The sequence below is a fragment of the Hyperolius riggenbachi genome, chromosome 6 (genome assembly GCF_040937935.1).
Source record: "Hyperolius riggenbachi isolate aHypRig1 chromosome 6, aHypRig1.pri, whole genome shotgun sequence".
NCBI classification, from domain to species: Eukaryota; Metazoa; Chordata; class Amphibia; order Anura; family Hyperoliidae; genus Hyperolius; species Hyperolius riggenbachi.
The window spans coordinates 376,030,215-376,043,494 of NC_090651.1; the positions used below are offsets into that span (position 1 = coordinate 376,030,215).

Consider the following 13,280-nt stretch of genomic DNA (forward strand, 5'->3'; position numbering starts at 1 on the left):
CCTAATAAATGATGTATATTACATTGCTAGTGGAGGGGGTGGGAGGGAAGGAGGAAGGAGGGGAAGAGATAGGGACGGGGTGCCCAGTAATGAACGATTGCTTAAGGCGATCTTGTAGTGTGAACGGTGGGCCGGGGGTTATAGGGGGAGGGAGGGGAGGGGGAGGGAGGGGAGGGGAAAGGCTGACCTTAGAGTGTAGTAGCCTAATTGTGTACAACATTCGTGCTAAGGTCTGTCTTAAAGGAGCAATGTAATCATAACCGGGTAACACAGTGACCACTATACATAAAACACAGTGAAGAGTATTAAATAAACAGGTATCGTCATATCATCATATCATAAGGAGAAGCTGTGTGGAGAAACATAAAGTTTGTATGATCTCCCAGAAGCGGCCTCGAGAGAAGGGTTCCAAAAAGGTGGTTTGCCAGAGTTCTGGAGCGTAGGGAGGAACCTGTAGTTTAGACAGTCCAGTGCTCTGAGATGAGGATGGAGCACGCCATAGAAAGGGCGCACACAAAAAAAGGCACATGCATGCTTTGCGAGTTGTTGGAGGCGGCCAAAGTGTCCAATTAACAATTTCCAAACGTCATTAACGATAAATGGGTAGCATTAGAGGGGGAACATGGGGAGGAACCTGTAATTTAAACAGACCAGTACGCTAGAGTGGAGGAGGAGCGCGCCATAAAAAAGGCGCACAAAAGGCACAAGTAAACTTTTTAAGTTGTAGGAAGCAGCAAAAGTGTCTGATCAATATCTTCCAAACATCATAAACAATAAAAAGGTGGTAACGAAAATGATAAACATGGTCTTACCCAACTGTAGTGCAGAACACGCAATCCCGTTTGGTAGGTAACCGGTTGGGTCAGATGAAGGCAGGGAAGCTGCACAAAAAAAAAAATAAAGCCGGCAGGCTAGATCGTGCTAGGCCTAAGCATAGGAGGAAAAACGGGGCCAAGCTTGAAAGCAGGAGCACGGCTGTAGTGCAGGAGCAAAGAAGGAAGCGAAATCCTCACGGTGGGGCATCGGTACGAAGCTGGGAACTGGAGCTCTGAGGTTTCCGGGCAGATGATGCTTGACTCCCGGGGTGTTGTCGAGATGAGGACCTGTGTGAAGCCGCTTTAGAGGTGGACTCTATGTTGTTGGAGGGCTGGAGCAGATGGAGTTGCTCGAAGAGAAGCTGGGCCTCTTCCGGGGTCTTGACTGCAAAAGTTTTCCCCGACAGGGTGAAAATAAGTTTAAAGGTGAATCCCCATTTATATTTAATGTCCTTGGCTCGCAGGACTGCTGTGAATGATTTCATGTCTCTGCGCTTCTGAATGGTTACGGGGGCAAGATCGGCGAACACCTGGTATGAGTGATCCTGGAAGGTGAGGGGTTCTTTCTCTCTGGCCGCCTGCAGTATAATCTCTTTAGTACGGTAGTAGGTGAATTTGATCACTATATCTCGTGGGGCTCCATCTGCTCGCTTTGGGCCCAGAGCTCGGTGGATCCTGTCAAATTCTAGGCGGTCTACTGGGATCTGTGGGGTCAGCTCCTGGAACAGAGCAGTGGCAGTAGAGGTGAGGTCGTCGATGGATTCCGGTAGGCCACGGAGCCTTAGATTGCCCCTCCGTGAGCGGTTCTCAGAGTCCTCTAAGCGCAACTTGGCTTCCGCTAGTTCAGATCTCATGTCTGTGAGTTCTTTTTCGTGGGCATTCACAATTGTGGCGTTTTTGTCGAGTTTGTCCTCGATATCACAGGTGCGGGAGGTGAGGTCTCTGATCTCCCGCTTAAGCTGACCGGCAAGTTTGGCGACGGCCGCGTCCAGTTCTTTGTGTAAAAGGGCTTTGAAGCGGTCCAGCATCAGTGTGCCCTTTGGGGTCCAGTCGAGGGCTGCATCCGAGGAGCGGCGCTCCGAGTTTCTAGAGCGCATGGAACGGCGGGATGCCACTGTTGCATCTGAGTGGGATGAAGCCGAGGACGTCATGCTTGACTGGCCGCGGTGGTGTCTAGATGAGGACGTCGGAGGGATAGGGGAGCCTTTCCTGCCGGGCTTTGAGGTTCGACTCATCGGGGCACAAGAGTCTCTTGAAGCTTTGGGTGAGGAAGGGGAGCCCAAGAAGTCGCTAGGGTAGCTGAAAAGATTAGCAAGAGCAGTCGGTCACGCTGAGCGAAGCTAAGAAGCAGCCATCTCCTTAGCGCGCCAGCCACGCCCCCCGAAAAACTAATACTTTTAAATGTTTAACACATCTAAGTATCCTTGGAACTATATTATGAAGGTGTCACACATAAACATCCCCACAATGTAATACCTGTATGCTGAGGTGACTTTGTGTCAATAACCTTTTTTTTCCCCCTTTCTTCAGCTTTGCTCTACCCATATGGCTCATCAATTGACTCTCTCAGTCCTAAGATAGATGATGGAGGAACAGAGCTAATACGTCTTTCTAGAGTCATCCCACTGTTTGGAACAGAATATTCTTCCTTATATGTAAGTACATTACTTTAGAATTCACCCTTCAGATTGAAATGTAACTCCGAAAACAGTAATATATTCAATTAATGTGTGGTGACATCAGCATCAATAAGAGTGCTCTGGTATATACAAGTTTTACAGGCCTGAGAGCTGTGATTGTGATGTGAATTCCACCCATTTCCATATAAGTACAGAAAACAGATTCATTGCAGAAAAAAACACTGTTCTATAGGCATTGGTCATGTTTCTACTTTTTTGTTCTTCTTTCTTATTTATAGGTGAATAATAATGGTTTGCTATCCTTCCAATCACCAATCAGTCAATATGTGCCACAAGCACTTCCTGTTGCTTATGGAAACCCATTTCTGGCTATTTTCTGGGCTGATGTAGATAATCGGTATCAAGGTGATATATATTATCGTGAGAGCACTGATCCTGATCTTCTGTACCGGGCCACATCTGATGTCAGACTGTATTTCCGGGACCCACACTTCTTGGCTCAGTGGGTATTTGTAGCCACCTGGCATAGAGTGGGGTATTTTGCTTCTAACACAGACAAGGTAAATAGAGTAATGCAATCATCTTTAGATGAAGCCTGTTGCTGATTTGTCTGCACAGCGCTGAACACTTGTGTGAACTTTAGCTTGAATTTTAGTTGGTTTATCTTATTGGTCATTGTTTGTATTTACAGGTGAACACATTCCAAGTTGTGCTGAGCACTGACGGTAATCAGACATTTCTCCTGTACAATTATGAAGATATTCAGTGGCCAAGTTTGGATGAGAATGGCTACATAGTGTATGGACCTGTCGCCCTGGTGAGGATATCACTTATTTTCTTTATACAGAAATGAACATAAATAGTTGAATATGTGACTTTAGTAAATAAGAAATAGTTACCTCAAAGTCTGAAACCTTCGACTACAAATTGTGTACTTTAACCACTTCACCACTGAGGGGTTTTACCCCTTGAACACCAGAGCAATTTTCACCTTTCAGCGCTCCTTCCATTCATTCGTCTATAACTTTATTATTACTTATCCCAATGAAATGAACTATATCTTGTTTTTTTTTGCCACCAATTAGGCTTTCTTTAGGTGGGACATTATGCCAAGAATTATTTTATTCTAAATGTGTTTTAATGGGGAAATAGGAAAAAATGTGGGAAAAAAATATTATTTTTCAGTTTTCGGCCATTATAGTTTTTAAATAAAGCATGCTACTGTAATTAAAACCCATGAAATGTATTAACCCATATGTCCCGGTTATAAAACCATTTAAATTATGTCCCTATCACAATGTTTGGCGACAATATTTTATTTGGAAATAAAGGTGCATTTTTTTCAGTTTTGCATCCATCCCTAATTACAAGCCCGCAGTTTATAAAGTAACAGTGTTATACCCTCTTGACATAAATATTTAAAAAGTTCAGTCCCTAAGGTAACTATTTATGTTTTTTTTTATTGTATTTTTTTTTTTTTAATTACAAAAAAAAATAAAAATTGGGGAGTGTGGGAGGTAATGAGTTAATTTATTGTGTAAATGTAATGTTTGTATATGTAAAATGCTTTTAGGGTGTAGTTTACTATTTGGCCACAAGATGGCCACAGAGTGTTTGTTTACATGCGACCTGTAAGCGTCCGGAAGGACGCTTACAGGAAGCAGTAGGAGGCTGGGAGACGCACAATGATCTCGCTGTTTCTGAAAGAAGCAGCAGATCATTGCGGGGGCTAGATCAACGAACGGGAATGGATTTTCCCGTTCATTGATCTCCGGGCGAGCGGGCGGCGACGTGCACGAGCGGCGGGTGCGCGCGCACGAGCGGCGGGAGCGCGGACAGCGGCGGTAGCGCGGAAGGTACGGATTTCTCCGTCCCTGGTTTTTTAGGAGGGAAAAAAGGGGCGGAGAAATTCGTACCGCTGGGTGTAAAGTGGTTAAAATATGAAGGGTTTTTGTTGTTTGAACTTTAAAGATATGAAAAAACAACAAAGTTTGAGTTTTAGGTAATAAGCAAAAATTGAATAAGTGCATTAATAAGATAATAAAAAATAACAACAACAATAAAAGTATTAATAATAATAATAATGACAACAACAATAGGAATAAGAAGACTTGTATTGTTTCTGTACCTTTGGTCCACTTGCTAAAAATATTATTGTCAATTTTTAGTGAAAGTATGGCCCCTTTTTAAAAAAAATTATAATAGCATTGGCAGTTAACTGCAATTTTGTAGAGGGAATAAAAAAAAAAATGTTGTTTTTCATAGGACATTTACAAAAATGTACATGCCAAAATGAGTGTGTCGACTAAAAAGACTATTTCCTGGGTTTTCTACTGTGTTTAGGTGGTGTGAGCATATTAAAAGTTTGATATTGATTTCCTAGCGTGAATTATTTATTTAATGTATTCTTGAACTGTGCAGGCTGGATTGAACAGTGGCTATGATACTGGGTACTACACAATCCCCAAATCCCTCTCTCCTGCCATTGCCAACATATCATCCACCAGTAATGTCAATGTCACTGGACGCTGGGTGTTCAAAGCCAGTAATCTACATCCAGAAGATCCTCATGGAGATATAGGTGAGTAACAACTAAGTTTAATATGTACAGACTGGGCAAGACTTGATATCAGTAACACTGCTGATTAAACTCTAACAAGAATAATAATGTATTTCCCAAGTGAATAACAAATATTGCAATGAAGATAAAATGCAGCATTACAATACATGGAATTATTGCTCAGAGGGGACGCTCTTTTGCCCATATTCAATTATTTTTTTCTCTTTAGTTTTCTTCAAGGTGATATTTTCTAAATTGTCAATAAAATGCCTTGTAAAGCACCAGCAAGCAAGAAAATACTCAAAAAAATATTGATACATTTGATAATACTTTTGCACCAACATTTTGGTATTTTTTCAGTTGCAAGTGCTGCAAATGTATTTTAAATAGAAGATGATAAATTATCTCGTATGAGAAAACTCAGGAGAACAAGTTAATTACATATGGGTTTATGTCCTTATGCTCTTTTTCCATATTTTTTTTTAAATAAAAGTAGAATGACGAGATGGTCTAGGAGACTGTAGTATGCACGTTCTTTCATTCACATTTCTTTCCACAGATCAATCCTCAGATAATCCAGAAGGTCCTCAGGAAACTACAGTTCCACCACCAGTCACCCTATTCACAACTACTGCTGCCCCTCTCATCTCCTCAGGTAATATTAATCCTTAAAGAGGCACTGAAGCGAAAAAAAATGATGATATTATGATTTGTATGTGTAGTACAGCTAAGAAATAAAACATTAAGATCAGATACATCAGTCTAATTGTTTCCAGTACAGAAAGAGTTAAGAAACTCCAGTTGTTATCTCTATGCAAAAAAGCCATTAAAGGACTTACGAGGCCAACGGAGGAAAAAAAGTTAATTACCTGCATCGTCGTTTCAGGCACGAAGGACGCCGTCTGCGCCCTCCGTGCCGCTCCGCCGGGTCCCCCCCGCTCATTATCCCCCCGGGCCAGCTCCCGACCCCACGGCCCGGTTCGGGCTCCCCTTCCTCTCCAAAGATGGCCGCTTCCTCTGGCCGCGGCTGCGCAGTCCGCCTGACCGCGAGTGTGGCTGCGCAGCTCTAGGGTCAACCCCCCGATCCACGCTACGTAACGTGGACGCGGACGGCGTCCTCCGTGCCTAAAAAGACGATGCAGGTAATTAACTTTTTTTCCTCCGTTGGCCTCGTAAGTCCTTTAAGCTCTACCACTTTCAAAGTCGTGGAGAGGGCTGTCTTCTGACTTTTATTATCTTAACTGTTAGTGAATAATTTTCTTTTTCTTTGCCAGAGGAGAGGTCATTAGTTCACAGACTGCTCTGAAAGAATCATTTGAATGCTGAGTGTTGTGTTATCTGCACATATTATAGAATGATGCAATGTTAGAAAAAAAACACTATATACCTGAAAATAAAAATATGAGAATATTTTCTTTGCTGCTAATCTTCTAGTAATTATTCATAGTACACAACCAATTCATTATATCATATATTTTCTTCGCTCCAGTGTCTCTTTAAGATACAGTTTTACATTCTTAAAATACTTTAATATCCCTAAACAAAACAGAAGCACTCTAATCATGTCTTCCAGACTGACTGATCTTTTCTATCTTGTTGTGATACATTTCTTTGACATATACATTAGAATAATCAATCCTTACTGGATTCCTTGTGAAGAAAAGAAGCTAGTGTTTGCAAATCATAAGACTTGTTTAGATGAATTGATATGAGGGCTAATTAGTTTAGCAAAAAATGTAGTAGAATACATTTTCCTAGGATTCCTTACAATTGGCTGCGTTGAGATTTTGTTTTGTACCATACACAAAACACTATTCTAATCCCTTTGACTTTTAAAGCAGCAGGGACAGTCATAACATCTCAGGGGAAAAAATCCATACTGTATATATGTAGATAAATACTTGTTCTACTTACATAACATATGTATTGTATTGTATGGTTTGCTTTCAGTGAATGTTATATGGTAAAGAAAGAGAAAACAGTTTCAGGCATTTCCCATTTTTATTACCTCTGACTGAAGCCAATCCTGATGTCATTTCCTCTCTTTTTTTTTCTCGTAGAAACTGCACTGTCATATCTAGCAAGCTTTGTAAACACATGTGAGCACAGCATAGATTGTGTTAAAGCAGCTTCATCATGAACTGCCCTTATGCCAATCAGTAAGGAGCTGTAATTTGGGAGGGGACAAAACAAGTTTACTCGGCAATATACCAAATAGGGCCAGACTGACTGAGATAAGATTTATTACAGCAGAAACATTCCTGATTATATTGGAATGCGTGCAATGCAGGGTCAGGTTGTAGAATTCATAATAAACACAGAGCAGTGGGTAAATGGAATTTGATTTTATGGCAGACAATCCAGCTTAAAAGAAAACTAATACTTTTAAATGTTTAACACATCTAAGTGTCCTTGGGACTATATTATGAAGGTGTCACATATAAACATCCCCACAATGTAATACCTGTATACTGAGGTGACTTTGTGTCAATAACCTTTTTTCCCCCTTTCTTCAGCTTTGATCTACCCATATGGCTCATCAATTGACTCTCTTAGTCCTAAGATAGATGATGGAGGAACAGAGTTAATACGTCTTTCTAGAGTCATCCCACTGTTTGGAACAGAATATTCTTCCTTATATGTAAGCACATTACTTTACAATTCACCTTTCAGATTGAAATGTAACTCCGAAAACAGTAATATATTCAATTAATGTGTGGTGACATCAGAATCAATAAGAGTGCTCTGGCATATACAAGTTTTACAGGCCTGAGAGCTGTGATTGTGATGTGAATTCCACCCCGTTCCATATAAGTAAAAAAAAAAAAAATTCATTGCAGAAAAAACACTGTTCTATAGGCATTGGACATGTTTCTACTTTGTTTGTTCTTCTTTCTTATTTATAGGTGAATAATAATGGTTTGCTATCCTTCCAATCACCAATCAGTCAATATGTGCCACAAGCACTTCCTGTTGCTTATGGAAACCCATTTCTGGCTATTTTCTGGGCTGATGTAGATAATCGGTATCAAGGTGATATATATTATCGTGAGAGCACTGATCCTGATCTTCTGTACCGGGCCACATCTGATGTCAGACTGTATTTCCGGGACCCACACTTCTTGGCTCAGTGGGTATTTGTAGCCACCTGGCATAGAGTGGGGTATTTTGCTTCTAACACAGACAAGGTAAATAGAGTAATGCAATCATCTTTAGATGAAGCCTGTTGTTGATTTGTCTGCACAGCAGCACTGAACACTTGTCTGAACTTAAGCTAGAATTTTAGTTGATTTATCTTATTGGTCATTGTTTGTATTTACAGGTGAACACATTCCAAGTTGTGCTGAGCACTGACGGTAATCAGACATTTCTCCTGTACAATTATGAAGATATTCAGTGGCCAAGTTTGGATGCGAATGGCTACATAGTGTATGGACCTGTCGCCCTGGTGAGGATATCACTTATTTTCTTTATACAGAAATTAACATAAATAGTTGAATATGCGACTTTAGTAAATGAGAAATAGTTACCTCAAAGTCTGAAACCTTCGACTACAAATTGTGTTCTTTGAAATATGAAGGTTTTTTGTTTTTTGAACTTTGAAGATATGAAAAAAAACGAAGTTTAAGTTTTAGGTAATAAGCAAAAATCGAATAAGTGCATTAATCCTACTAATATAATAAATGGGAAAGTTCGGATGTTTGGATGTTTGGATGTTTAGATGTTTGGATGTTTGGATGTTTGTTACTCGATCACGCAAAAATGGCTGAACGGATTTGAATGAAATTTGGCACACACATAGTACATTACCTGGAATAAAGTATAGGATACTTTTTATTCCCATAACCAAAAAGGGGCGGAGACAAATACAAATTTCACTGGAAAATGTAAACTGCAGCCATTCTTACACTGTTAATGGCAGGGTTCTCCAACTTTGCACAGTTGGTCATTGGGTGACTGGGATTAATATTCATAAAGGTGGGTGGAGTCTATAAAAGCCAATCAAAATTAACCTATTGATTTTCAAGGGGAATATTTACATTGCTGCCATTCTTGCATTGTTAATGGCACAAGCCTCAAACCTGGTACAGGGGATCATTGGGGGACTAGGGTACAATTTCAGAAAGGGGGTGGAGCCACAAACAGCCAATTCGATTTGTTTCATTTCAATGCAAATTATTGATGCCAAACACCGCAAAGATCACAAACTTGGTAATTGATTCATTGTGTGTTAGGGTTAGAAAAGTAGGCACAGCCTACACCAGCCAAATACATAAGCGGGCAACGCCGGGTCATAAGTGGGTGGAGACAAATACAAATTTTACTGGGAAAATGTAAACAGCAGCCATTCTTACACTGTTAATGGTCGGGTTCTCAAACTTTGCACAGTTGGTTACTGGGTGACTGGCATTAATATTCAGAAAAGTGGGTGGAGTCTATAAAAGCCAATCAAAATTAACCTATTGATTATCAAGGGGAATATTTACATTGCTGCCATTCTTGCACTGTTAATGGCACAAGCCTCAAACCTGGTACAGTTGATCATTGGGTGACTGGGGTCCAAATTCTGAAAGGGGATGGAGCCACAAAAAGCCAAATAGATTTGTTTTATTTCAATGGAAATTATTAATGCCAAACACAGCAAAGCTCACAAACTTAGTCATTGAATAATTGTGTGTTAGGGTTAGATAAGCAGGCACAGCCAACACCAGCCAAATACATAAGCGGGCAATGCCGGGTCATAAGTGGGCGGAGACAAATACAAATTTTACTGGGAAAATGTAATTAGCAGCCATTCTTACACTGTTAATGGTAGGGTTCTCAAACCTTGCACAGTTGGTTACTGGGTGACTGGGTTTAATATTCAGAAAAGTGGGTGGAGCCTACAAAAGGCAATCAAAATTCACCTATTGATTTTCAAGGGGAATATTTAATTGCTACCATTCTTGCACTGTTAATGGCACAAGCCTTAAACCTGGTACAGTTGGTCATTGGGTGACTGGGGTTCAAATTCAGACAAAGGGGTGGAGCCACAAACAGCCAATCAGATTTGTTTAATCTTAATGCAAATTATTGATGCCAAAGACCGCAAAGCTCACAAACTTAGTTATTGAGTAATTGTGTGTTAGGGTTAGAAATAGTAGGCGGAGCCAGCACCAGCCAAATACATACCTGAACAATATTAGGAAATAAGTGGGTGGAGAAAAATACAAATTTCATTGCGCAAATGTAAACTGCAGCCATTCTTACACTGTTAATGGTAAGGTTCTCAAATTTAGCACAGTTGGTCACTGGGTGACTGGGATTAATATTTAGAAAAGTGGGTGGAGCCTATAAAAGCCAATCAAAATCCACCTATTGATTTTTAAGGGGAATATTTAATTACTGCCATTCTTGCACTGTTAATCACCTGTACCTGGTACAGTTGGCCATTGGGTGATTGGGGTTCAAATTCAGAAAAGGGGTGGAGCCACATCCAATCAGATTAATTTTATTTCATTGCAAATTATTGATGCCAAAGACCGCAAAGCTCACATACTTGGTCATTAAGTAATTGTGTGTTAGGGTTAGGAAAAGTGGGCGGAGCCAACACAAGCCAAATACATACCCGGGCAACGCCGGTCGTCCAGCTAGTAAGATAATTAAAATAACAACAATAATAGAATCCTACTAATATAATAAATGGGAAAGTTCGGATGTTTGGATGTTTGTTACTCGATCACGCAAAAATGGCTGAACGGATTTGAATGAAATTTGGCACACACATAGTACATTACCTGGAATAAAGTATAGGATACTTTTTATTCCCATAACCAAAAAGGGGGCGGAGACAAATACACATTTCACTGGAAAATGTAAACTGCAGCCATTCTTACACTGTTAATGGCAGGGTTCTCATACTTTGCACAGTTGGTCGTTGGGTGACTGGGATTAATATACATAAAGGTGGGTGGAGTCTATAAAAGCCAATCAAAATTAACCTATTGATTTTCAAGGGGAATATTTATTTGCTGCCATTCTTGCACTGTTAATGGCACAAGCCTCAAACCTGGTACAGTTGATCATTTGGTGACTGGGGTTCAATTTCAGAAAGGGGGGTGGAGCCACAAATAGCCATTTCGATTTGTTATATTCCAATGCAAATTATTGATGCCAAACACCGCAAAGCTCACAAACTTGGTAATTGATTAATTGTGTGTTAGGGTTAGGAAAGTGGGCACAGCCAACACCAGCCAAATACATAAGCGGGCAACGCCGGGTCATAAGTGGGTGGAGACAAATACACATTTCACTGGAAAATGTAAACAGCAGCCATTCTTACACTGTTAATGGTAGGGTTCTCAAACTTTGCACAGTTGGTCACTGGGTGACTGCAATTAATATTCAGAAAAGTGGGTGGAGCCTATAAAAGCCAGTCAAAATCCGCCTATTGATTTTTAAGGGGAATATTTAATTGCTGCTATTCTTGCACTGTTAATCACCTGTACCTGGTACAGTTGGCCATTGGGTTAGGAAAAGTGTGCAGAGCCAACACTAGCCAAATACATACCCGGGCAACGCCGGGCATCCAGCTAGTTAATAATAATAGTGACAACAATAAGAATAAGAAGAATTGTATTGTTTATGTACCTTTGGTCCACTTGCTAAAAATATTATTGTAATTTTTTAGTGAAAGTATGGCCCCTTTTAAAAAAAATATATATAAAAGCATTGGCAGTTAACTGCAATTATTTAGAGGGAATAATAAAAAAAAAAAGAAATGTTGTTTTTCATAGGACATTTACAAAAATGTAAATGCCAAAATGAGTGTGGGCACTAAAAAGACTATTTCCTGAGTTTTCTACTGTAGTTAGGTGGTTTGAACATATTACAAGTTTTGATATTGATTTCCTAGCATGAAGTATTTATTTAGTGTATTCTTGAACTGTGCAGGCTGGATTGAACAGTGGCCTTGTTACAGGGTACTACACAATCCCAGAATCCCTCTCTCCTGCCATTGCCAACATATCATCCACCAGTAATGTCAATGTCACTGGACGCTGGGTGTTCAAAGCCAGTAATCTACATCCAGAAGATCCTCATGGAGATATAGGTGAGTAACAATTCAAGGAATACTATCGATACCCAAGTGTTCTAAAATGACAATGTACAAATAATGTCTAAGTAGCTGTGTAAACATTTTCCTACTTTTCATGTTAAATATCCAAGGCAAAAGCTGTAATTTATTGAGGGCAGGATTTAGCTATATTAGGACAAATCAATTGCAGAAGGGGTGTCTGCTTCAATGCACAGCCAGAGTTGCATATCAGACTACAGAAAGCAAATATCAAACATATCAAACTCTGAAAGCAAAAACAATATGAAAAAGCTGTGACAATTAGTTACATTTCCTCTGCTCTCTTCAGACACTTCAGTCAGAAACACAGGACACAGAAGCTGCAGCTGTTGGGAGTAGTGATGGGCGAACACCTGGATGTTCGGGTTCGGGAAAGTTCGCCGAACATGGCCGAGATGTTCGGCATGTTCGGGCCGAACCCCGAACTTTCCGAACATACAGCTTTTGGGGGCCCTATGGGGTCGCAGGCATAAGGGGGGAGCATGCCCCGATCGCGGGGGGGGGTCGGAAATTCCCCCCACCCCCTCCGCTAGCGCTCCCCCCTCTGCCCGCTTCCCCATAACAAAGTTTCAAGAAGTACCTGCTGTGTCTGGTGGTAGTGTGGGTGGCTGGCAGTGGGCGGCACTATGCAGTGACTGAATGAGGAGGAGGAGTCCGGAGAGTGACGCGTTGAGGGAGGCCGGGCAGCGGTTCCGCCCGCTGCCCGGCCTCCCTCAACGCGTCACTCTCCGGACTCCTCCTCCTCATTCAGTCACTGCATAGTGCCGCCCACTGCCAGCCACCCACACTACCACCGGACACAGCAGGTACTTCTTGAAACTTTGTTATGGGGAAGCGGGCAGAGGGGGGAGCGCTAGCGGAGGGGGTGGGGGGAATTTCCGACCCCCCCCGCGATCGGGGCATGCTCCCCCCTTATGCCTGCGACCCCATAGGGGGGCCGTATTCGGCCGAACAGGGCCCTGTTCGGCCGAACAGGGGCCCTGTTCGGCCCTGTTCGGCGGCCATTAGAAGTTCGGGGCGAACCCGAACTTAAAAGGCCGAACACCATCAGGTGTTCGGCCGAACGCGAACATCACCCGAACAGGGTGATGTTCTGCAGAACCCGAACAGTGGCGAACACTGTTCGCCCAACACTAGTTGGGAGCTCT

The 13,280-nt window shown here is 41.5% G+C and overlaps 1 protein-coding gene across 6 annotated transcripts in view; it reads left to right on the plus strand.

Moving 5' to 3' along the window:
* LOC137521964 (uncharacterized) overlaps positions 1-13,280 on the plus strand; it is a 159,883-nt gene that overhangs the window by 63,522 nt on the left and 83,081 nt on the right. For all 6 annotated transcript variants that reach the window (XM_068241931.1, XM_068241933.1, XM_068241932.1 and 3 more), the window contains exons 5-13: positions 2,346-2,470; positions 2,734-3,015; positions 3,147-3,272; positions 4,877-5,036; positions 5,575-5,670; positions 7,532-7,656; positions 7,922-8,203; positions 8,338-8,463; positions 11,949-12,108. In XM_068241931.1, the coding sequence (XP_068098032.1) occupies positions 2,346-2,470; positions 2,734-3,015; positions 3,147-3,272; positions 4,877-5,036; positions 5,575-5,670; positions 7,532-7,656; positions 7,922-8,203; positions 8,338-8,463; positions 11,949-12,108 (1,482 nt within the window). The remainder of the gene's footprint in view (positions 1-2,345; positions 2,471-2,733; positions 3,016-3,146; positions 3,273-4,876; positions 5,037-5,574; positions 5,671-7,531; positions 7,657-7,921; positions 8,204-8,337; positions 8,464-11,948; positions 12,109-13,280) is intronic.